Source organism: Corella eumyota, chromosome 1, assembly GCF_963082875.1.
Source record: "Corella eumyota chromosome 1, kaCorEumy4.1, whole genome shotgun sequence".
Classification (NCBI taxonomy): Eukaryota; Metazoa; Chordata; class Ascidiacea; order Phlebobranchia; family Corellidae; genus Corella; species Corella eumyota.
The window spans coordinates 20,819,039-20,842,828 of record NC_137490.1 but is presented as its reverse complement, the minus strand read 5'-3'; the positions used below and the strand labels follow the sequence as shown (position 1 = coordinate 20,842,828).

Genomic DNA, 23,790 nt, shown 5'->3' with positions numbered 1-23,790 from the left:
ACAATTAGTGATTACTTTTAAATTTTGTACATGTTTTAGTTGTGTCTTTTTAATCTTTAGAACTGTATGATTTAAATATTAGTTTTTACGATGTTAATTGAACAATTATACTAGGTTGCATGGTGATGTTAGGTTTTGTTTAACATTATAAATATATTGTAATTTAAAATGGCGTTTCTCACAATCTTTGGAACTTCAGAACTTGGAGTAATAAAATATAGCAGGAAAAATAATGTTCCACATCTACAACATTTTGTTAACCAGTAAGTCTTTCATTTTCAAATTTGTTTCATGTGTTTTCTTGTTTATTGTTATTGTTTATTGGTCAATATTGAATAATTATCAAATGTTATATTTTAAAGGAATAGGGAATCATACAATGATGTCAAGATTCAAACAGAAAATCAAGTTTTTTCGGCCAATTTGTTGGTGTTGTCTTGCTTCAGTGTTTTTTTTCAGAAAGCTTTTCAATCTGAGGTCAGTTGATTTATTTAACTTTTCTTGTTTCCTGACTTTTTTAACTTATTTAATATTGTTTTTTACCTTAATTCAATATTTATTTAATACATGAAGTTAACACATTTAGACTAATGTTATTTTAAATGCAACATTCTAAAAAATATTTGTAATTTTTAGGCATACATTTTGACTCTAAATTGTAAACTTTTGGTCATTTTTAAGTAATCAATGTTACATTTTCTACTAATTTAATATATTGATGATATTTTTTGACTTAATGATGGTGTAGTAAAAATGAGGTTAATTAATTTGTTTTAGATGAAAGAAAAGTATGGTGGGATAATTGATGTTAAAGGAATAAATTCTGATTCAATGAAGTTGATTTTGGATTATTTTTACAGTGGAGATATTGATATTGACACCAAAAATGTTTGTGATCTGCTTGAAGCTGCTGAATATTTACAAGCTAATGGTTACCTTATTTAAATTATATATATTTTTTTTTTAAATAATTTAAAGTAAACAATTAAATAATTAAATCTAGTTTGAATATTCTTTTTGCTTTATAGATTTGAAGCTTCATTGTACTGACTATTTAAGTAAAGCAATTAGCTGTCAAAATATCTTTACTCTCAGTATTCTTAGTGTAAGTTATCACATTGATCAACTTACCAATCTTGTCAGGCAGTTCACTAAGAAAAATATTAAAACAATTTTGAATCGAAATGAGTTTAAGAGTTTGAATGAAGATGAGTTTTGTTCCAACATGAAAGTTGTAAGTTTAACTATTTATTTTAAATTCTACCCCAAATTTCAATTTAAAAATTGTTTGAAACTAATATCACAGTATAAATGTTATGTATTTTAGTCCTTTTAAGATTATTGTTTTATTAAAAATAGGAATTTTTGTTTTCTAGGTGGATAAAAAGTCACTTTTTGTTGCTGTTGCTGAATGGATAAAGTTTAATCTTGATGAAAGGAAAGAACGATTTATTGAAATTCTTGACAAAGTTGAACTTAAACTTTCTCAATTACCACTGAAACTTTTAAACAATGTTGTTAGTCTTGAGGTTAACTTTTTTTGACATTTAACTTATTTGTAAATAAAATTAGTTACTATCAAAAACTAATAAAAATTGTTATTTATTTCAGGAATTTATTTGTCGAAATATAGATTATTTGAATCTAGTTGTTGGTGCTATGAGGTCACCCACTTCAGCAAAAAAAAGTTAGTTTGTGTGATAATTTTAATTATCTTTAAGTTTAAAAAATATTTTATTCTAAATATTTTAATTTTTGATTATCTTTAATTTTTGATAATTTTTATTTTCTTTAATTGTAAAAAATATTTTATTCTAAATCTTTATTTTTGAAGAAGCTTTACTTCTTATCACTGGAGGAAATTCAACTTTACAGACTATGCTGCAATACAATATTGAAGAGAACACTTTTCAAAAATTAGAGGTTTACAAATTTTTAATAATTTTTGTAATTTCCAACTTGTCTAATAATAAATAAACATATTGCATATATTAAAAAGATTAATAATGATATTTACAGTGAGACATGTCAGTTTTGGTGGTTTTTAAATAATTTTAAAATCTTTATTCATCTGTATTATTACTATTTGTATTTATAATAGTAAAATATGGACTTATTTTTGTTTATTTTATTAACAGGATATTCCAGTCAAACTTTGTGGTCATGGATGTGTGGTTTTAAATGATAAAGTATATGTGTTTGGAGGGGGTAAATCTTATGGTCAACAATTAAGTTTAGTTTACAGAATGAACTTGAAAGAAAATATACCAACATGGGAGCAAGTTGCATCTATGAACAATGAAAGACGTCAATTTGGATCTACTTCAATGGATGGTATATTAACTATTTTGCAATACATTTAATAATAACAATTTTATTGCTTATACCCTTTGTAATAGAACATTGAAATTTAAAAAGTTTAAAGCATGAATTTATTTAGGCTTGTGCAACATCTTGTTATTTTATTAATTTTGTTACAGTTACAATCTGGTGCAATTGTCATATGTGTTATACTACGTTTAATTTAAATATTATTAATTGTTTTGGGTTAGGGTTAATTTGTGTTACTGGAGGTACATTTTCACAAAGCAATTGTGAATTCTATATAGAAAAAATGAATAAATGGACAACTTTTGCTAATATGCTGCAACCTAGATATGATCATGAACTAGTTGAATGCAAGGGTAAGGTATTTTATATTTTAAAAGTTTTGCACATACTAAACAAATAACGTTTACGATATATAACAATAACCTATTAATTGTTTAAAAAATATATCTGCAGCATAGAATATTTATGTTATAGATTTTGTTTTTTAAGGTAATCTTTATTCAATTGGTGGACATACAAATAATAAAACAACAAACTCAGTTGAACGTTATATTTCTAACCAAAACAAATGGGAGTTAGTTGCACCTATGCAATTTGCACGACAATTGTTTGTTGCTACGGCAACTAATCAATTTATTTTTGTCATGGGTAATCAAAAGTAATTAATACATTACCCAATTAAAATAAATTATTTAATAACCAAGTTATTTTATGTGTTAACTTTATATTTATTTTGGTGGTAACTGTTTTTTGTCCCAAGTATAATCTGACTAAAGTTATTAATACTAATTGTAACAGGTGGTTGGAATCCTTTAAAATCAGTGGAAATGTATGATGTAAGCACAAATGTATGGAACAATGTTAGTGATATGTTGGTAGAGAGAATTTATTGAAATTTATTGAAATTCTTGACAAAGTTGAACTTAAACTTTCTCAATTACCACTGGAATTTTTAATTAATGTTGTTAGTCTTGAGGTAAATTTATAGCTTATTTATTTTATTTGTTAACATGTGAGTGAAAAAAATATTATTATTGAACTCATATTAATTCTATTGAATCTAGGAATTTATTTGCTTCCTTTTTACAAAAAAGTTCCTTTTTACAAAAAACAGGACCTGCCTCAAAAATTTCCGAACCATGGATGTGTGGTTTTAAATGATAAAATTTATGTGTTTGGAGGCGGTGATTACAATACTGAAAAATCAAATTTAGTTTACAGAATGAACTTAAAAGCAGATTTTCCAACATGGGAGCAAGTTGCATCAATGAACATTGAAAGATGTAGATTTGGTTCAACTTTATCAGACGGTACTCTTAAGTAACATTACTGTTAACAGCAAATTTAAATGAAGTTATTTAGATTTTTTTTTTTTATTTTGGTTTTTCAAGCATTGATAAAAGTAAATAATAAATACGATATACAATTAATATTACAACAACGCAACGGGAAAAAATGACAAAATCAATTCAATGATTTAAAACATGCCAAAAGTATTAATGTTTACATAAAGATTTTAAGTATTTTATGGCATAGTCACCAAGATTATAAACTTTTTTATACAAATTATTGTAGTTTATATTTGTTGCAATTTAATCTATGATATTTATGTAATTATATTTTTTAAATTGCTGTGGTTTAGGATTGATTTCTGTTACTGGGGGTATAATTTCACCAAGCACTTGTGAATACTACACAGAAATGTTAAATAAATGGAGTTATTTTGCTGATATGCTGGAGCCTAGATTTGATCATGAGCTAGTTAAATGCAAAGGTAAATTTCTTTTAATTTGTATTCAGATAATTATCAGTAATTGGCAACAATCATGTTTTTAAAAATTTAATTAAAAATTGGTGGAAAGAAAGCCTTTGATATAATCTGCAGTATTTATAAAAATAAAATATATACTTTAATACCCATAGCTATTTAAGCTAAACCTTATGTTTTTAAGGTAATCTTTATTCAATTGGTGGAGCTAAAAATAATAAAACAACAAATTCAGTTGAACGTTATATTTCCAACCAAAACAAATGGGAGTTAGTTGCACCTATGCAAAATGCACGAAAATGGTTTGTTGCTATGGCAACTGATCAATTTATTTTTGTCATGGGTAATAAAAAGTAATTAATACATTCCAATTAAAACAAAATATTTAATAACCATTTTATTTTGTGTGTTAACTTTATATTACTTTTGGTGTTAATTAGGTTTTTTTAATTTTAGTATAATCTGAATAAATTTATTAATATTAACTGGAACAGGTGGTAGAAATCAAAATGGTAATTTAAAATCAGTGGAAATGTATGATGTAAGCACAAATGTATGGAACAATGTTAGTGATATGTTGGTAGAGCGAAGTTGTTTTGGAGGATGTTTGGTACATGATGATATCTATATTGTAGGAGGGTAAGATACTAAAAATTTAGGGAAAAAATTAATGCAAAGTTTTGCAACCTTATGTATTACTCAAAAATATTTTGTTTTTCAAGTTATCTACAACAAAAATCAATTCACAAATACAACATTGAAGATGACAAATGGTGTATTGTTACACAACTCAATGATAATTTTAATTGCCACAAAGTGGTTACTTATTAAATAGAAAATTACAGAACTTTAACTAAGCAAGACAATTTGACAATTTGACAATTATAACTTATGTAACTTTAATATTTTGTTGAAAAGTTGTTTGAAAAACTAGTTGTTAATTTTTTTTGTACTAAATTTAGTATGCAAAAGTTGAAACTATATTGTAGATTTTTTGTGTTGAATTAATAAATGTTGTATGAAAAATATTGTGTTTGTAAAATCTTTTCTTAAATTTTTTATATTTTTTATTTCTTATTTTTTATTTGTTAATTCAATGAATTTTATTATTACAATTTAGTGATTATTTTTAAATTTATTACATGTTTTAGTTGTGTCTTTTTAATCTTTAGAACTGTATCATTTAAATATTAATTTTTACAATGTTATTAGAACAATTATACTAGGTTGCATGGTGATGATAGGTTTTGTTTAACATTATAAGTATATTGTGATTTAAAATGGTGTTTCTTACAATCTTTGGAACTTCAGAACTTGAAGTAATAAAATATAGCAGGAAAAATGTTTCACATCTACAAAATTTTGTTAACCAGTAAGTCTTTTATTTTTAAATTTATTTCATGTGTTTTTAGTTTATTGTCATTGTTCAATGGCCATCTCACTCAATTATTAAATGTATTATTTAAAGAAATAGGGAATCGTACAATGATGTCAAGATTCAAGATTCAAACAGAAAATGATGTCAAGATTCAAACAGAAAATCAAGTTTTTTTTGGCCAATTTGTTGGTGTTGTCTTGCTTCAGTGATTTCTTTCAGAAAGCTTTTCAATCTGAGGTCAGTTGATTTATTTTTTTATTAAATGATATTGCAATAAAAGTTAAACTTATTAATTTGTTTTAGATGAAAGAAAAGTATGGTGGGATAATTGAACTTGAGACTGGGTCGGAGAAACTGATGTTACTTTATGTTTAAGCGGATTTGACTTTCATACTTTTAAGGATAAAGATATATACAAAAAAAAATTATAAAACCTTACCTGGCCAATTCTTGCCATATATATAGCAAACAGAAGTAAATACGCCCATCCTGACCACATGTTTAAATGCAAAACTTTAATATATCAAATAGTAATTCACTAAATATACAAAATTTTAAATTGTTAAGCATTTAATACTAAATTGTTTAACGGACTAAGGTTATAACTGAATTATTGTATTATTTATTAACTGTTGACATTGACAGATTGACAATTAATAATGTAAAGTTTAGAGCCCTAATTAATGAAAAAGATAAATTACAGCTAATTAATTTAAAAACTTCTGGCAAAATTATAGATTGTATACAGTGTATAATTTATCTATATTTAGCATATCTGCTACTGCTATTTAGAAAATTTTAAATTTAGCTAAACTACACAAAAACACATTTGACGTAGATAATAATTTACGTGCATTTTGTTTTAAAACTTAATCAATAAAATAAGCCTAACAATGGCTTTTTTAAAACTAACTATTCAGCATTTTTCCAAACAAGTGAAGGGAACGCTGATATTCCCTAACTGCCTTGTGTTAACATACGTTGCGTAAATTTAGTTCGTAGTGATAGATGACATCAGAATTGTTACGACGTATACTACGGTTGATCGCTCTTTTTTACACCTCGATTTACTTTTTAAAGCCAAAGTGTGAGCCTGTTTCGGCATTTTTGTTTTAAATTTCATAAAATACTTACTTAAACACAAGTTTATACTTTAATATAAAGATGATGCGATTATTTAACAAATTGCGCTGAGGAATGATTTTTTAAAACGAGATAATTTACTGGAACAAAATATTTATAAGATCAATTTTTAAATATATGTTCAAAAATAAACATTCAACTAACAAATCGGTTTGCTGCAAATTTAATAAGCTAGAGTAGCCAACGTTTTTATTAAGGTAGTAGACTAGCTGTTATCGTTTGTGGTACACTTTACTAACCCTTTTTCGGGGTAGAGAAAACTATCAATTTTAAAAACCGAATATAATTGCCACAATATATAAAATTGTCCACACCTGGCTGTTCAAAATAGGTACGTATTTTCATAGTTAATATTTTCATATTTCGTTGGCATTAATATATAGACTTGTGCCTGTTTTGCAATCTAAACTGAAAATGGTTAAAAATAATGTTATAGGGTTTATACAAAATAACTTATTATTGGTAAAATAGTGTTTTTTAGGTATATTTTTGTTTTAAATCAAAGATCAAATGTTTATTAGGTAAAATGGTTGTTGGTAAAATGGCAGCGTTCCATAGTAGGAACGGGTAATCCCCAATCGTATGATAACATTTTTGACCTTTGACAGGCACTCAAAATATTAAACTTTTCCTCTTCGTGGTTACTTTGCAAAAACAGTTTGTTGTTACTTTGTTTTTTAAGTAATTTAAAAATGGTGTTTTCTATTTTTGGAACTTCAGAACTTGGAGTAATAAAATATAGCAGAAAAAATATTGTTCCACATCTACAACATTTTGTTAACCAGTAAGTCTTTTATTTTCAAATTTGTTTCACGTGATTTCTAGTTTATTGTTATTGTCCAATGGCCATCTCATCTAATTATTAAATTTATTATTTCAAAGGAACAGGGAATCATACAATGATGTCAAAATTCAAACAGAAAATCAAGTTTTTTTGGCCAATTTGTTGGTGTTGTCTTGCTTCAGTGTTTTCTTTCAGAAAGCTTTTCAATCTGAGGTAAGTTGTTTAATTTAACTTTTTCCTTTAAGCGTTAAATAGTGCGCAAAAGGTGCAATTTTGCAGGGCACCTGCGTAGTGAAATTTTGGGGACTGCACAAAAAAGGACGCCAATTTAACGATATTTTAAGGATTCGGTGTAATAAGTATATACGAAAAAGTAAAAAACTTTTTTTAAAACAAGAGACCCGCAGTTTGAATTAAAAATACACCACAAAAAGTTTAAAAAAAGCACAGAACGATGCAATACTAAAACGATAATTGCTATCGTATTAATAAAGACGATTAAGTAAGCGCAAAATTGAAATGTCAGCAGTTTTATTCGTTAACTACAGATAACGCAAGTAGTTTTAACGTTGATTCTTTATATTAAACACGCTTATAATGATTTAATATCATGCTCACATTATAATAAACATATTCGCAACTGCAACTAGACTACAACCTACGGGGAGTACAGTTCCAAAACAAAATGGTAAAATACCAAAAAAGTAGTTTATTTAATAAAACACACAAATTGATCTTAATCAGTTATGTTAATAAGGCTTGGAAAGAGTAGGTAATAGATTTTAGGGACATTTGTGGGTTAAAAAAATTGGAAACCTGTGCACCTAATTTTAAAACAAAAAGGCGCCTGTGCTGTGGGGTTTTCTTAGAGGGAACACTGCTTTAAATTAACATAATACACCAATTTGATTTTTAAATGAACTGGTTTTAGAAAATTTAAATTTATTTTAAATTTTACTTAATCTAGCATTTTCTACTAGTTACATTTATCTGCAACTTGTAAATGTCTTTGACTTAATGATCATGTAGTAAAAATAACATTTATTAATTTGTTTTAGATGAAAGAAAAGTATGGTGGGATAATTGATATTAAAGGAATAAATTCTGATTCAATGAAGTTGATTTTGGATTATTTTTACAGTGGAGATATTGACATTGACACCAAAAATGTTTGTGATTTGCTTGAAGCTGCTGAATATTTACAAGCTAATGGTAACTTTATTTAAATTATTTTACCTTTTTTGTTACATAACATAATGTAGATGATTAAACATTTGAATCTAGTTTAAATACTCTTTTTATTTTTAGACTTAAAGCTTCATTGTACTGACTATTTAAGCAAAGCTATTAGCTGCCAAAATATTTTTACTCTCAGTATTCTTAGTGTAAGTTATCACATTGATCAACTAACCAATCTTGTCAGGCAGTTCACAAAGAAAAATATTAAAACAATTTTGAGTCGTAATGAGTTTAAAAGTTTGAATGAAGATGAGTTTTGTTCAAATATAAAAGTTGTATGTTAAACTATTTGTTTTAGTTAATAAAATAATTTTATTTTTGTTTTAAATGATTTAACAACTTAAAGTTATTTAAGATTTAATTTTAGGTTTTCTAGGTTGATAAAAAGTCACTTTTTGTTGCTGTTGCTGAATGGATAAAGTTTAATCTTGATGAAAGGAAAGAAAGATTTATTGAAATTCTTTACAAAGTTGAACATAAACTTTCTCAATTACCACTTGAGTTTTTAATTGATGTTGTTAGTCTCAAGGTAAAACAATATGTATTAAAATATATAACAAAATTTTTTTTCTTTTAAATTAGGTAGATTATTAACTTTAAACATCTCATGTTAACTTTTTTTAATGTACAGGAATTTATTCGATGTAATAATGTTTATCTGAATCTTGTTAATGATGCCATGAGGTCACACACTTCAGTAAAAAAAGGTTTTTATACACATTGTATGTTTATTAATTTGTATAGTAAATATTCTTAAAAACTTATGTGTTTAAACAGAAATAGTAAAGCATTGCTGTCAATAAATTATTTTTTTGTTTTAGCTGATCTTCTTATAATCGGTGGAATTACAACTTTAAAGACTGTGCTGCAATACAACATTGAAGAAAACAATTTTGAAAAAAAGGAGGTTTGTAGTTTTAAAAAAATTTTACACAATTTCTATTTTTTTTTTTTTTTGTATATATCTTTATCCTCGATGTGGGAAAGTCGAATGCGCTACTTAAACATAGAGTAATATTAGTAACTTCGACCCAGTCTTGAGTTGGCTGTGGCAGTTTGGGATATTATAGATTATATTTGCCCGATAATTATGCTGCTGATTAAGTGCTGGCTCAGCAGGAGTTCATACCTTTTATAGTGCCTTACTCAAGAGCGCTACAGCATAAGGTCAGTGGGGATTGAACCCATGACCTCATGCATGGTGTAGCAAGTGTTCTTACCACTACACCACGCTGCTGGTTAATTACATACATTTAAATAATGTTTACAGTGGAAAGACTATTTTTTAATTCAATTTGTGAAACCTGTTAATTGGTTTTTAGATTACTGTTTGTAATTGCAACTTGTTTATTTAATGATAAATTTTGTTTTAAAAAATTTTAAATATAAATATGTAGAATATCAAAATATGGAATTATTGTATTTGGTTATAAGGTAATACAATTTTCACGAACAACTTTAAATTTTAATAACAGGATCTTCCATTTAAAATATTTGGACATGGCTGTGTGGTTTTAAATGATAAAGTTTATGTGTTTGGTGGAGCTAAAATTTTTGAAAGAGCACTAAATTTAGTTTATAGAATAAACTTAAAAGAAAATCCTCCAACATGGGAACAAGTTGCATCCATGAACATTGGAAGATCTCGATTCGGATCTACTTTAATAGATGGTATAATTAAAATTTAAATAATGAAAATGCCAAATAAAAAAAATGGTGTTATATCCAACTTTTTTTTGTATTTTTAATGTTAGTAAATTCTGAAAATGTAAACTAACATATTATGTTTTTAAAATTATGTTGAAATTAAATTATGAATATTTGTTTTGATTTAGGATTAATTTGTGTTACTGGGGGTTTCAATGCAATAAATTCTTGTGAATATTACACAGAAAAGTTAAATAAATGGAGTTATTTTTCTGACATGTTGCAGCCTAGACACTATCATGAACTTGTAGAATGTACTGGTAAAATGTTATTACATTCCCAATCAATTATACAAATAAAAACCCAATACATTTAGCGTAAAGTTATAAAACTAAATTCAATGTTGTTAAAATTTTTTAACAAAATTTATTGTTTTATAAGGTCATCTTTACTCAATTGGTGGAATAACAAATAATATAACTACAAACTCAGTAGAACGTTATATTTCAAATCAAAACAAATGGGAGTTAGTTGCACCTATGCAAATTGCACGACATTGGTTTGTTTCTACGGCAACTAATCAATCTTTTTTTGTTATGGGTAACACTATTGTAAACTAAAATGGATACAAATTTCAATAAAAAAGAATTATTTAATTTTTATATTTAAACTATACGCAATGCTTTTAACAGGTGGTTGCAATAATGTTGGTGATTTAAAATCAGTGGAAATGTATGATGTAAGCACAAATGTATGGAACAATGTTAGTGATATGTTGGAAGAACGCAGATCTTTTGGAGGATGTTTAGTGTATAATGATATCTATGTTGTAGGAGGGTAAGTTTGCTAAAATAAGTTGGTAAATGTTTTAACTTACATTTTATTTACATAAATGATTAATTACATTATAGACGGAAGCAGCGAAAATCAATCCACAAATACAACATTGAAGATGACGAATGGTGTATTGTTACACAACTTAATGATGACTTTTCTGCTCATAAAGTGATCGCTAAAGTCATTTAATAAAAATTGAAATGACCGATTTAAACAGATTAATTTAATTTAAAAAATCTACATAATTCAAAATCTGCGTAAACATTATTTATTCTGTAGCAAAAATATAAAGGTTTTGTTATCAGTTTGGATGCTGTGATTAATTACTACAAGTTTGTTGCACTAAACTCTATTAATATTGTATGTTAAATATTGTTTATTAAAACATTTATATATTTTGTTTTATTAAGCACCTTTTTAATTGTTTAATTAATTTTAATATTGGAGATTAGTGTGTGATTTTTAATTTTTTACATATTTATCAGTTGCTTAGCTTTTTAATCTTTAAAACTGCATCATCTAAATAATTAATTTAAAATTTTACTAGAACAATAATACTAGGTTGCATGGTGATAATAGGTTTTGTTTAACATTATAAGTATATTGTGATTTAAAATGGTGTTTCTCACAATCTTTGGAACTTCAGAACTTGGAGTCATAAAATATAGCAGGAAAAATAATGTTCCACATCTACAACATTTTGTTAACCAGTAAGTCTTTTATTTTCAAATTTGTTTCATGTGATTTCTTGTTTAATGTCAATGTTTACTGGTCAATTGAATAATTATTAAATGTTTTATTTTAAAGGAATAGGGAATCATACAATGATGTCAAGATTCAAACAGAAAATCAAGTTTTTTCGGCCAATTTGTTGGTGTTGTCTTGCTTCAGTGTTTTCTTTCAGAAAGCTTTTCAATCTGAAGTCAGTTGATTGTTATTTTTTGTTTTTGGGCATATTGAAATTATCCAATACATTTGGTTCTTAACACTTTAAGTTAACATAATACACCAATTTGATTTTTAAATGGAAAAGTTTTAGAAAATTTAAATTTATTTTAAATATTACTTAATCTAACATTTTCTTCTAGTTAAATATATTTGCAACTTGTAAATGGTTTAGACTTGATGATAGTGTATTAAAAATGAGGTTTATTAATTTGTTTTAGATGAAAGAAAAGTATGGTGGGATAATTGATGTTAAAGGAATAAATTCTGGTTCAATGAAGTTGATTTTGGATTATTTTTACAGTGGAGATATTGACATTGACACCAAAAATGTTTGTGATTTGCTTGAAGCTGCTGAATATTTACAAGCTAATGGTAACTATATTTAAATTATTTAATTTTTTTTCTAGATAACAAAGTATATGATTGAACATTTGAATCTAGTTTAAATATTTTTTTGTTTTATAGATTTGAAGCTTCATTGTACTGACTATTTGAGCAAAGCTATTAGCTGCCAAAATATCTTTACTCTCAGTATTTTAAGTGTAAGTTATCACATTAATCAACTTACTTACCTAGTCAGACAGTTCACAAAGAAAAATATTAAAACAATTTTGAGTCGAAATGAGTTTAAAAGTTTGAATGAAGATGAGTTTTGTTCCAACATGAAAGTTGTAAGTTTAACTATTTAATTCTACTTTTAAACCAAATATTTTTTAGTTTTTAAATAATATAACCAATTTATATTATTTAAATTTGAATATTTTTTTTCTAGGTTGATAAAAAGTCACTTTTTGTTGCTGTTTCTGAATGGATAAAGTTTAATCTTGATGAAAGGAAAAAAAGATTTATTGAAATTCTTGACAAAGTTGAACTTAAACTTTCTCAATTACCACTGGAATTTTTAAACAATGTTGTTGCTGTAGAGGTTTTTAGTTTTCACTTAAGAAACTTTTTAATGTCATTACCTTGGTAATTAATCATTAATTATTTGCAGGAATTTATCGTGGAAAATCATGCTTACCTTAAGTTAGTTCTTAACTCCATAAGAAAATTTGCTACTTCGAAAGGTTGTTTGTTATATCAATTTTTCATTAAGATTTTTTATAAGCTGTTATTAATGAAGTTATTTATTTCTAAATTTGATATTTTTTTTGTAGGTCAATTTGTAAATAATAATTTGAATGTAGAAAAATTAGTTATTATTGGAGGTTTAACAACCAAAGATAAAATGATTCAATATAACATCACAGAGTGTAATTTTGAAAAACTGGGGGTATATGTTTTTAAATTATAGTGCTTAAAAATGTTATATTACGATATAAACATGTATTTAAGTACAATCAAATTGTTTTTGAAGGTATTACCGCTTGGTAAATATGGCCATGGTTGTGTGGTCTTAAATAACTCGATTTATGTTATTGGTGGATGTGTCAAAGATGATCAAAATAGTTTAAACACAGTATTTAAATTGAACATGAACAACAATCCACCAACATGGAAGAAAATGCAATCTATGAATCATGGACGCAGGTTTCCAGGAGTTGTGGTTGTTAATGGTAATTAGACAAAGTCGTAATTTCAAATTCCATTGTAGTGTGTTATGTGAAAGATAATAACTAATTAAAAATGTTTCTGTAAAAAATTTTTAATTAATTTAAGTAATTGTAGTCGTGTTTTTCTTATATCCGTTTAAGTGGGTTTATATTTTATTGTACTGAAGCAGTAAAAGTCCAAAAACTTTATTTTATTATTGGGTCTTCAAATTTTTAATTTGAAATTTAATAGTTAATATTTTTAGGCTCAATTTATGTTACTGGTGGTTGGAATTCTACAAACACTTGTGAATATTATTCAGAAACATTAAATAAATGGAATGAATTTTTAGAAATGCTACAGCCCAGACATTACCATGGACTAGTTCAACATAAAGGTAAGTGATGATTAAGAAAAAAACTGTATAAACACAACAAGATAAATTGTTTTAACAAAATGGTAATTTGTTATTACTAGTATGTGTTAATATTTTATGCTAACTTTATTAAGTATTTTTATTTGCAACACAATGTCCTAAGTCGGTTTAAACCGGCAGGGTTTTGTAGTGGAAAGAAGACTTGTTACACTACATGATGTCCTGGGTTCCATCACCACTGTTCTGATGCTGTAGCACCTTCGAGTAAGGCGCTATAGACGGCATGATTTCCTTCTGAGCCAGCACTTAAACAGCAGTTTAATTATTGGGCAATTATAATAAATTAAAATTCAAACTTCTAGCAGCAACTGGTAACAGTTGTTACTGTATGTGAAGGTCGTGAAGTCGACTTTCCACATCAAGGTTGAAGAAAAAAAAATAGGTAAAAAAAATATTTGCCCATTTACAGAAAATCAAACCTTTATTCTTAGGTGTTTTATATTCCATTGGTGGTAAAGTTGGCAATGAGTCACTTGCTTCTGTTGAATGTTACAACGCTACTGAAAATAAATGGAAATTTGTTGCTCCTATGAAATTTTCTCGATGTCGATTTGTGGCAATATCAACTTACAATTCAATTTTCGTCTTAGGTAAAAAAATATTGCGAAAAATATTATTTTTTTTAAAAGAATTTTATTAATTTAATTTTTATAATGCTAGGAGGGTCTGTAAGTGGAACTCCAGGTATTAAATCAGTGGAAATGTATGATGTAAGCACAAATGTATGGAACAATGTTAGTGATATGTTGGTAGAGCGAAACTCATTTGCTGGATGTTTAATTCGAGATGAGATCTATATTGTAGGAGGGTAAGTATGCAGTTTAATATTTCTTTTTAAACAGTTTAAAATAAAAAAAAACTTTTTTTAAATTTTAGTCGCCAGCAACAAAAGTCTATTCATAAATACGAAATAGAGGACGATAAATGGTCAATTGTGACAGAGTTGGAAGAAGATTACGTGTATCATACAGTTGTTGCAATAGAATAAATATAAAGTCGATGTTTTTAATTTTAATTATAATAGTGTAATTGGCTAATTTAGCGAACAGTTTTTGGTGTAGGCTTATATTAAACAATGATATAATAAAATAAAAGATAAAGAATTTTTTTGTATTTGTAAAACACTAATATAAATTTATATAAACAAATTAAAAGACGACTTTGTGCGAGGATAAATCAAGTTTGTATATTTAGCTATTGTATACACACCTATTACAGACTAAGCGCTATTGCCTCTTCTTTTATTTCTTTCAACTGGCAGTTTATAAACAAAAGTTTGTTCAGAATTTTGCTATTAAACTGTATTTTAAACTGTATAAAATAGTTAAAACCGGCAAATATTATGAACTCAAAGATTAAAGAAGCAAATGGCTACATCGCAGAAGCGGAAAAACATTTAAAAACTGGATTTTTTAAATGGCGACCAGATTACGATAGCGCTGCAGCGTGTTACCAAAAAGCAGCGTTGTGTTACAGAAACGGAAAGTAGGTCGTAACTAAATATTAAGTAATCGCATCGTTTTTATGGTGTTGCCTGCTACAACTTTTGCAATCTTGAATAGACTGTTAAAATATCTAATTAGTTTAAATGTTTAATTAAATTTAATTTTTTAATGGCTTGTTAATTACAGAGCTTTAGAAGAGGCGTGTAATACTTATGTTAAGTTAGCAGAAGCTCACTACAGCAACTCAGCAAGATTTCATGCTGGGAAAGCTTACGAAGAAGCAGGACAAATCTGTAAAGAAATGAAGGATTTTGGAAAAGGTATTAAACAGTTTTTATTATATTAAGTTCTGTTTTTAACTTTATTGTCATATTAATCTTAATAAGCTAACATTTTTTTTGGGTTAATTATTTTGAATTCTTTGTATATATATGTGGTAAATTAACAAACGAATTTTATTGTTATTATTATTATAAATTTGTAGGCCTATATTATTATTATAATTTTTTATGTTATATTCACAAAATGATTCTAAAATTTATTTTTCACAATTTTAAAACAAAAAAAATGTTAAAATTTGAAGCAATGACACATTATGATCATGCCTCCGAGTTATACCTCCAAGAAGGATCTCCAGATACTGCTGCTTTGTGTTTGGACAGAGTTGGGAAGATCGTTGAAGCCTCAAACCCAGATTGGGCGGTTAGTTCTTACTTGAAAGCTGCTCAGATTTATGAAAATGAGGATGACACACGATTTAGATCTGCTGCTGAGCTTATAGGAAAAGCAGCAAGATTACAGGTAAAAAAATTACTTCCAAATTGGTAACAATTTTTTTATAGTTTTAAAAACAATTTTGTTATAGTTTTGTGGCAAGTTTATATAAACAAATAATTAAAATAGATATATGCAGTTAAAAAAATAAGATAAATACAATGCCTATTATGTGTTGTCAAAATTGTTACAGAGATTTTAAAAGACACTACATTTAACAGTAATATTAAAAATTGCTACTACCAGTACCAATAATTGGGACAAGCAGGATAATAGATTAAGATTATTTATAGAGTTAGGGCAAGCAAGGGCATAGTTTAAATATAAAGCGGTATTGGTAATAGCAGAAAATTTCATATACTAACTTAGTTGTTTGTAGGTCCGTTGCAACAAGCTAAATGAAGCTCTGAAAACACTTTCACATGAAATGCAATTATGGGGGAGTGTTGATAACGATAACGGAGCAAGAAGTAGACTTACCTGTTCAATAGTTCTTGTACATCTACATATTGGTGATCAGGTACATTAAATTTTTCATATTTTTTATGATTTGAAATTCGGGTATTAATTAAGCTATTAATTGAGTTGGGTTAAGTTGATTTAGCTTTACGTATAAATTTATATATTTAACTGTTAAAATATAAGAAGTTAACAGCAAAAGTTAAACATTCTGTAGTTGTAAAGTTGTATAGATCTTAGTGCTGTTTAATATTGATTTTTTAAAGTTTTGCATTACTTGGCCTTTAAATTAGGTTTTATTTTAGTATAGTACTGTAAGTGTACTGAATTTTGTTACTAACTTTTCTATATATATTTATTTAACAAAATTATTTGATAGCAATGGTTAATAGGCTTAAAAAGTAAAAAAAATTAAAATTAGATAGAGCATCTATTTTTAATTGGAAGTATAGTAAAAGTAGGTTAACTTAAACATAACAGTTTATACCAATGAAATATTTTAGGATTTATACAAAATGTTTTATTAGACAGCAGAGTTGGGGTTTAGTAAGCTACTAAATAATTAATATATCAGAAGCAGAATTTTAAATTAAAGTATTGCTTTACAAACGTAATCTTTTTATTGTATGTAAGTTTTAGGTTTAAATTTAATTTACAAAGCGACATGTTGTCAAATGGTTAAGGAATAACTTAATGCTTAATTCTGTTTAAGTAGTAATAGAAAATATGTATATACACTGTAAAAAAATGCAGAATGGTTACTAATACAGGATTACAGCTATATAATGTTATTCAAGACAAAGAATATGGATAGGATTATTAAGATGGGTACAATACACGATGGCTTACAATCTAGAAAATACCTAGAAAAACATTCCAATTTAACTTGTTAGGCTATTTTGTTAGTGTAGTTATGCAATGAGTAGTGCAATCGTGTTTTATTTATGGTATATAAACAATTTCATGATTTAACCCCTTTAATAATGAACCCAACCATTGCCCAGGTTCGCGCTGAACAAAGTATGTACGACTCGTGCGAAAAAGTTGAGGGTTTTGAACAGAGTGACGAATTCTTTGCCCTACAAAATCTTATCGAGGCTTACGACCAAGGAGATCAAACTAAAGCTTCTCAAATTCTTAACGCCCCTTTATTTAAATACATGGACACAGCGTATGCAAAATTAGCCCGGTCACTACGGGTTCCCGGTTACGCCGCCGGCCCCTCGTCCGGGTCCTCTAAAACTTCTGAACAATTGCCCGCTGATTCTGATCCATCTTTAGGTCAAGGTGAACCGGATAACACAAATTCCACCCCTGTCGTCGAAGAATTTGATTTATGTTAATTTCCATATTCTAGTAGTCTCTAAATTAACGCAAGTGTTCTATTGATATAGCTGCGACTTGAAAAATATCAATTTTTGTGACGTCATAACCATTAATTCATGATTCTTATAAATATAACTGACATTTAACCAAAAAAATTGCCTATTAAGCTCAATATTGTTCAAAAAAATTCGACCTAAATTTCAGTAAAATGTAGTTCCGAATTTTCGATTTCCGGAAACTATCTGTATATCAAAGACGGCGAATATCTTTTCATGACGTCATATCTTCCCTAATGACGTCATATAACTTGATTTGATTATGGTAACGTCATTAAAACCCCCACTGAACTCCACGTTGTTTTAATTTTAAAGCGACTTTTTTTACCCCGTTCTTGTGTTTAGTGTTTGTAAATGTGCAATAAATGTAGAAATATATGTTTTATAACTGCAATTGTTTAGACCTTCGTAAAAACAACGAATTTGTAATACAATTTGTATGGTACAGGGTGTACCTGTCTAAATTTATTGGCGAGAAAGAGCTACGACTAAATTTAAAAATTAAAAAGCACAAAATGTAACACAGGAACTTGTGAAAAAAGTAAAAAACAAAACCACGATTTAAAAATGTCGGGAAAATATATATACAAAAATATTTTGAATAAAAATCAAATCAAGAAAAAATTTTGAATTTTTGATCTTTAAGATTTGGACCAAAGGCGTGGGTCCGCTGGAGGGCAGTTAATGACAAAATCCGGGCACTGTTCCGGGTGCCTGGACTTGATATGCCGCTCCAAATCCCGTCTCCGCACCAAAACTTTTCCACAATAATCACACCTATATGGAGTTTCACCTTGAGCATGTAAACGAACATGTTTGTTCAAATTACTTGGGTCACCAAACGGTCTTCCACAAACCTAGATAAAAATTGTAAAATCTTAGTTGTATTGTAAGTATATTCTATAGTAGGTGTAGAGGTCATGGCATCGAACTACGAGCCGAAAGGTTTTAGGTTCGAGCCGCGTCAAGTAAGGTCGTTGTTTACAAATAGCTCAAAAACACGTCCCCGTACAGAACACCGCTTTTTAATAATTATACTAAAACCTATCACCTTAAAGTGATGCGAAAAAATTATAAAGTTAAAGAAACTATAATTTTAATAGTTGTGTCAGTGCAAGTTGCAAGGATAAAAAATTAACTTTATTTTATTTTTAACCAAAAGACAATCGAACCGATATATAAATTAAATAAACAAATAAGATAAAGTTGTTATTAAGTTGGTTTGTCCAGAACGAATTTGTTATCAGATTTCATTAATTTACATGTCTATTTAAACATTAATTACTTATATGGGTTTTCAATTAGATTGTCCATGTTTTAAACTTTAAATTGTCTTTGCTTAAGTTTTGTTTATAGAATTTTTTTCTCAAAGATTTGTTAAGTGCAGTCACGCTTTTCACAAACAAACAAAAAATATCAAACTAATAATAAGACTTCAACTTACCTTACACTTTAAAGGTTTATAACCGGTATGAGTACGAATATGAATCTTTAGACCATATTTTCTCGAGTAAAGCTTTCCACAATATATACACTTATGCGACTTCTTATCTTTCAACGAAGTTACACCAGGATGTTTAAGTGAAGTTATATATTTATTATTCGCTTTCTTAGTGGATTCGATTTCAGATTTAGACTCGAACTTGAAAACTGGTTTTGAATGCGACCAAGTATGGTTATTGTTGGCTGTTATTGAACAGTGTTCATTTACAGATGGATTTCTCTTCGGTTGAAATATTAGTAATGGTTTTGTATCTTTCTTGGTGTTATTATGATTTTCTGGTTTAAATATTTTTGTAGTGTTCACTTTGGAGCAATTGGTTTCGACGGTATTATGGGTTTCTTTATTCTCCAGTATATCTTTAAAGTGTTTGTAATACAACGAACCATATTGAAGCGGGTCCGGCGATGTAATTTGGGGCGACGGGACACCAGCTAGCGGCGCAGGAAAATTTAACAACTGTTGCTGAAGGAGCTTGTAGTTTAGTACCATTCTGCCAAGAGCTAACCAGTTTGGTACAAATGGTGGGGTTAATACTGGAGGTGAATTGGGGTAAGAAAAATTCAAAGGTGGGGGTATTAATATATCTTTGTTAAGCATAATATCTTGTCTATCTATATGAGGAACCTGCTGCGGCAAAATAATGTTGTTTAACTGATGTTTAGGTCTTTGCTGTTGGATGTTTCGTATCGGATTTATTAAATAGTTATTAAGACACCTCTTTTTGCTCGGGGGTCCATTTTGAAGTTGCATTTTGGGGTCGCTTGGGTTTAAAATTGGGAAACAAAACTGTTGTTGGGGGCCATACGGGAGTATTTTTCCCGGTGACTTGTCCCAGTAATTTTCGAGGTGAAATGGCGGTGAAAATGAACAAAATGGCGGCATGTCACGAACCCGAAGATTTGGTGGGTTCAAATCTCTTGCAATGCATTTCTCCATTTCGGTTTATTTTAACAGAACTTTACAATAATTAAACACTAAAAAGTAAAAATTTTAAATAGGTAAGACTTACGTTACATCTATAAGTGAATATTGAATAACAATTTAGCATATAAATATCATAACGTAGGGTATTAATATTCTCTTAGATGATAAATATATTAAATATTAACTTAGGTTTTTTTTTAAGATAAATAAAATCGTACATCTCATAAAAATATATGGTATAACTTTTCAACAAATTCTTAATTTTTATTACCAAACTGTCTGTACTTTTTTAATAATGCTTAAAAATTATTTTTTACTTATTCATTCTACGTTTAATTACATAACACGCAATATCACCATCTTATATACCCTCTCTCAATTAGTTTCAAGTTATCTTAAACAATACACAATTATGCTACTTACTTCGTTGCCCCCAATACAATATATTTCATATTTTGTTGTCCACCCCTATTAATGTAAGTAGCTACTTGATATTGTAAAGAAATGGTGATTGTAAATTAACAACCTATTACTTTTCCACGAGTTATTTCGCGATAATACGAATATTAATACCCCACTTCTACTGAGTTTAATTTTTTTTTAAACTGGGTTTACCAACTAAAAAATTTTTAATTGTTAGAATTTTATAAAACTCTATTACTTCTGACTAATTTGTTTATCAATTTTGCAAACAATTTAAAAATAATTAATTTAATTTTTAATTAGCATTTTCGAAAAAAAATATTTCTAAATTTTCCTTAAAAAAACATATAATTTTATCGGCTAAATTAGTCAAAATTATTTTACAGTTTTAGCTTAAAACTAATTATTTTAACTTTATTAACCTGCTTATGGTTTTCGTTTGCCTATTTTTACAGTTAATTTCATGACTGTATCATTTTAAATAAGTTTAACTCTTTTACTCGCTTAAAGTTGTTTTTGCCTTTTTTTACACTAAAATTTTTTATCTAATAAGCACTAAATTCCATCGCTTCGATTAAGAATAAAACCAGTTTCGGCTTAAATTTATAACTTCGACCACCACCCGGACAAACACAGATACGTTTAAATATCCTGACAGGGAAGCTTACAGGTTATATCGTTATAAGTACCCGAAAAAAATGAATTGAAAATCGCGTGAAGACACGAGTTTTTGATTGAATTCAATCCGATTACGGGGCCCTCCATTTAGGCTTTTGATAAGGTTGAAAAATAGGTTTTTCCACCGCCAGGTAGTCGGTGTTGTCCAAACAACAGCCCGTCTGTGGATCTGATCTCGAGTCACGTGACTGCGATTTCCTTTTGCTTTGATTGATTTCTCCGTGCGCTGAAATTTAGCTCTCTTTTTTTCTTTATTCTGGTGAATAAAAATTCGTTTTTTTTGGTGACTCGGTCTCTAAGTCGAATTGCAAATAAAACGCGCGCGTTCGGGCATCGCAAGGGATTAGAAAAGCCTCTGAACATAAAGTCACGGCTCATAAAAAGACAGCTTATCCTGGTCTGCGGGTATTAGGCTTCCAGGCGCGATTCAACTATAAGGGGTGGGTCAAAAGGGGGGGTTTAACATAACTTCACCCAATTAAAAAATTAACCCCCAAAAATCTACTTCACCATTTTTTTTTGTCAAACTTTAAACATTTCTACATTTGAAGATAGAATGTAGTAAAATATGAATAAATTTTACTGATTTATTTCACCTATATTTGTAGTTTACCTCCCTTTAAAACCCTAGTGTTACCTACTTCCGCACATTTTGACAGTCCCGAAATGTTGCTTATTGTCTTGTTTTGCCGCGTGTTAATAGCGAAATGTCCGATCTTAAAACAACATAGACGGTCGGTCGCCTCTATGCTGAACAACAATGCAGAAGACAAGTGTAATATGACAGTATAGGCGACGCTGGATTTCGTATCACCAGTCATCTAAAAGCAAACTTCTTTACAAAAAAAAACTGGTTTGTTGTACATTTTTAAGCTTTATTGTTATTTTTTAAGCATGAATTCATGAATTAGGATAAAAGTTAAGCCCGTTTTTAGTGTTTTTTCAGTATTTTTAAATAAAAAAAAACTAAATTTAAACTATTTTAAAATTTGATTTAACGAAGTGCCAATCGTTCTGTCACTTTTAATTATGACATAATAACTCTGTTATGACGACACAATCACTAGCATCTGCAGTACAACAATCTCCAAGCAGAGTAATAACGTCCTTGGATTGATACTCCACATAATACTAACGACTTATAACTAGTATAACCATATTAACCGGCCACTTTCAAGCGCTGAGGGCCTGGCTGTTAGGTAGGGAGTAGAAAATAGAAAGTATAGGGTTATGGGTTCCAGCTGTTGTGCACCTGACCCTTCAATATATTAGCTGAAGGTTTGACAAGTTTCGTACGAGTTATGTGGTATGGAAATTGTATCACTTAAATTGTTGCAAGATATGGCTTGAGGGTGCTTTGTAAGCACTTGTTTTAATTTGGAAATTTTTATTCGAAATATTTTAAAATATGTTTTTTAAATGCGATTAATAACTAAATAATTTTAAAATAATATTGAAGGTATGTAAATTTCTTTAAGTTATGTTATTTAAAAAAGTCACATTTCTTTAATTAAAAATTATAATATAATTTTTTTTTTTTCTAATAATTTTTTTTTTAAATCAACGTAACGGTTGCTTTTTAAATATATTCTTATATTCTGAAAATTTCTTCAAGTTATCTTTTTAAAAGGAGGCATTACTTTAAAAATAAGATAAATTTAAATTTATTATTGTTTTGTTCTAATAATTTTTCTTGTAAGGTGACGATTGCTTTACAAATATATTCTATTAGCATAGTACAAAAAAAAATTAAAAGCAAAAAATGTATAAAAAACAACTAAAATTTATTCTGGTTTAAATACTTTTATTCCTAAATTTCCACAGTATTTCAGCATAGTTTTTTTAATTTTTGCTAAAACTAAATACATTTTTTGAAGTTTTTATATACTTAAAACATTTTTTAAAGTTTGCCAATTCTTTACAAAAAATACTTTAACAATTGTAACATAAATTTCTATTTATTGCTGTAGAAATATTTGTACAAAAACACTGTTTTGTGTAAGACACTAAATTTTAACATTTTTTCATAGTTTTCATCATAATCATATTTTTTTTGAAGTATTGCCAATATTTTAAATACAAGACTTAAGAAGTGCTTTAAATATATTCCTAACTGCTTAAATTCCTAACTGTTGCTATGACATTTTTATAAAAAAT

General features: G+C 27.8%; 6 protein-coding genes across 6 annotated transcripts; all 6 read left to right on the top strand.

Annotated features, from left to right (window-relative positions):
* Positions 1 to 121: 121 nt before the first annotated feature.
* Positions 122 to 3,586, top strand: LOC145760048 (kelch-like protein 25). The gene is made up of 12 exons (XM_082573916.1): positions 122 to 263; positions 363 to 477; positions 778 to 931; positions 1,029 to 1,234; positions 1,377 to 1,529; positions 1,612 to 1,687; positions 1,835 to 1,923; positions 2,139 to 2,334; positions 2,553 to 2,684; positions 2,821 to 2,979; positions 3,130 to 3,307; positions 3,446 to 3,586. Exons 1-11 carry the CDS (start codon positions 169 to 171, stop codon positions 3,222 to 3,224), a joined length of 1,470 nt encoding a protein of 489 aa, XP_082430042.1. The 5' UTR covers positions 122 to 168; the 3' UTR covers positions 3,225 to 3,307; positions 3,446 to 3,586.
* Positions 3,587 to 3,752: 166 nt separating this feature from the next.
* LOC145760059 (uncharacterized) lies at positions 3,753 to 4,980 on the top strand. Its single transcript, XM_082573927.1, has 4 exons — positions 3,753 to 4,105; positions 4,284 to 4,442; positions 4,594 to 4,738; positions 4,822 to 4,980. Exons 1-4 carry the CDS (start codon positions 4,033 to 4,035, stop codon positions 4,928 to 4,930), a joined length of 486 nt encoding a protein of 161 aa, XP_082430053.1. The 5' UTR covers positions 3,753 to 4,032; the 3' UTR covers positions 4,931 to 4,980.
* A 2,260-nt stretch (positions 4,981 to 7,240) lies between these two features.
* On the top strand, positions 7,241 to 9,032 carry LOC145759783 (kelch-like protein 12). The gene is made up of 5 exons (XM_082573631.1): positions 7,241 to 7,404; positions 7,503 to 7,617; positions 8,463 to 8,616; positions 8,713 to 8,918; positions 9,011 to 9,032. The coding sequence occupies exons 1-5, from the start codon at positions 7,313 to 7,315 to the stop codon at positions 9,017 to 9,019; spliced, it is 576 nt and encodes a 191-aa protein (XP_082429757.1). The 5' UTR covers positions 7,241 to 7,312; the 3' UTR covers positions 9,020 to 9,032.
* On the top strand, positions 8,923 to 11,334 carry LOC145759774 (beta-scruin-like). Its single transcript, XM_082573619.1, has 8 exons — positions 8,923 to 9,172; positions 9,275 to 9,350; positions 9,465 to 9,550; positions 10,119 to 10,314; positions 10,479 to 10,610; positions 10,732 to 10,890; positions 10,983 to 11,127; positions 11,202 to 11,334. Exons 2-8 carry the CDS (start codon positions 9,323 to 9,325, stop codon positions 11,314 to 11,316), a joined length of 861 nt encoding a protein of 286 aa, XP_082429745.1. The 5' UTR covers positions 8,923 to 9,172; positions 9,275 to 9,322; the 3' UTR covers positions 11,317 to 11,334.
* Positions 11,335 to 11,696: 362 nt separating this feature from the next.
* On the top strand, positions 11,697 to 15,100 carry LOC145759763 (kelch-like protein 25). Its single transcript, XM_082573608.1, has 12 exons — positions 11,697 to 11,837; positions 11,935 to 12,049; positions 12,294 to 12,447; positions 12,541 to 12,746; positions 12,848 to 13,000; positions 13,070 to 13,142; positions 13,233 to 13,348; positions 13,433 to 13,631; positions 13,874 to 14,005; positions 14,476 to 14,634; positions 14,705 to 14,852; positions 14,921 to 15,100. The coding sequence occupies exons 1-12, from the start codon at positions 11,743 to 11,745 to the stop codon at positions 15,030 to 15,032; spliced, it is 1,662 nt and encodes a 553-aa protein (XP_082429734.1). The 5' UTR covers positions 11,697 to 11,742; the 3' UTR covers positions 15,033 to 15,100.
* A 210-nt stretch (positions 15,101 to 15,310) lies between these two features.
* LOC145759309 (gamma-soluble NSF attachment protein-like) lies at positions 15,311 to 18,541 on the top strand. The gene is made up of 5 exons (XM_082573116.1): positions 15,311 to 15,529; positions 15,676 to 15,809; positions 16,073 to 16,290; positions 16,643 to 16,783; positions 17,727 to 18,541. The coding sequence occupies exons 1-5, from the start codon at positions 15,387 to 15,389 to the stop codon at positions 18,063 to 18,065; spliced, it is 975 nt and encodes a 324-aa protein (XP_082429242.1). The 5' UTR covers positions 15,311 to 15,386; the 3' UTR covers positions 18,066 to 18,541.
* The last annotated feature ends 5,249 nt before the right edge of the window (positions 18,542 to 23,790 follow it).

What these genes read in the sequence shown, in the direction of transcription:
- LOC145760048 (XM_082573916.1), top strand. Translation starts at nt 169, where the DNA reads ATGGCGTTTCTCACAATCTTTGGAACTTCAGAACTTGGAGTAATAAAA. An exon ending in TGGATCTACTTCAATGGATG is followed by an intron (nt 2,335 to 2,552) that starts GTATATTAACTA and finishes GTTTTGGGTTAG; the next exon opens with GGTTAATTTGTGTTACTGGA. An exon ending in TCAATTTATTTTTGTCATGG is followed by an intron (nt 2,980 to 3,129) that starts GTAATCAAAAGT and finishes TAATTGTAACAG; the next exon opens with GTGGTTGGAATCCTTTAAAA.
- LOC145760059 (XM_082573927.1), top strand. Translation starts at nt 4,033, where the DNA reads ATGTTAAATAAATGGAGTTATTTTGCTGATATGCTGGAGCCTAGATTT. An exon ending in TGAGCTAGTTAAATGCAAAG is followed by an intron (nt 4,106 to 4,283) that starts GTAAATTTCTTT and finishes TATGTTTTTAAG; the next exon opens with GTAATCTTTATTCAATTGGT. An exon ending in TCAATTTATTTTTGTCATGG is followed by an intron (nt 4,443 to 4,593) that starts GTAATAAAAAGT and finishes TAACTGGAACAG; the next exon opens with GTGGTAGAAATCAAAATGGT.
- LOC145759783 (XM_082573631.1), top strand. Translation starts at nt 7,313, where the DNA reads ATGGTGTTTTCTATTTTTGGAACTTCAGAACTTGGAGTAATAAAATAT. An exon ending in AGAAAGCTTTTCAATCTGAG is followed by an intron (nt 7,618 to 8,462) that starts GTAAGTTGTTTA and finishes AATTTGTTTTAG; the next exon opens with ATGAAAGAAAAGTATGGTGG. An exon ending in TGAATATTTACAAGCTAATG is followed by an intron (nt 8,617 to 8,712) that starts GTAACTTTATTT and finishes TTTTATTTTTAG; the next exon opens with ACTTAAAGCTTCATTGTACT.
- LOC145759774 (XM_082573619.1), top strand. Translation starts at nt 9,323, where the DNA reads ATGAGGTCACACACTTCAGTAAAAAAAG. An exon ending in ACAATTTTGAAAAAAAGGAG is followed by an intron (nt 9,551 to 10,118) that starts GTTTGTAGTTTT and finishes TTTTAATAACAG; the next exon opens with GATCTTCCATTTAAAATATT. An exon ending in TGAACTTGTAGAATGTACTG is followed by an intron (nt 10,611 to 10,731) that starts GTAAAATGTTAT and finishes TTGTTTTATAAG; the next exon opens with GTCATCTTTACTCAATTGGT.
- LOC145759763 (XM_082573608.1), top strand. Translation starts at nt 11,743, where the DNA reads ATGGTGTTTCTCACAATCTTTGGAACTTCAGAACTTGGAGTCATAAAA. An exon ending in AGGAGTTGTGGTTGTTAATG is followed by an intron (nt 13,632 to 13,873) that starts GTAATTAGACAA and finishes TAATATTTTTAG; the next exon opens with GCTCAATTTATGTTACTGGT. An exon ending in TGGACTAGTTCAACATAAAG is followed by an intron (nt 14,006 to 14,475) that starts GTAAGTGATGAT and finishes CTTTATTCTTAG; the next exon opens with GTGTTTTATATTCCATTGGT.
- LOC145759309 (XM_082573116.1), top strand. Translation starts at nt 15,387, where the DNA reads ATGAACTCAAAGATTAAAGAAGCAAATGGCTACATCGCAGAAGCGGAA. An exon ending in AATGAAGGATTTTGGAAAAG is followed by an intron (nt 15,810 to 16,072) that starts GTATTAAACAGT and finishes TAAAATTTGAAG; the next exon opens with CAATGACACATTATGATCAT. An exon ending in GAAAAGCAGCAAGATTACAG is followed by an intron (nt 16,291 to 16,642) that starts GTAAAAAAATTA and finishes AGTTGTTTGTAG; the next exon opens with GTCCGTTGCAACAAGCTAAA.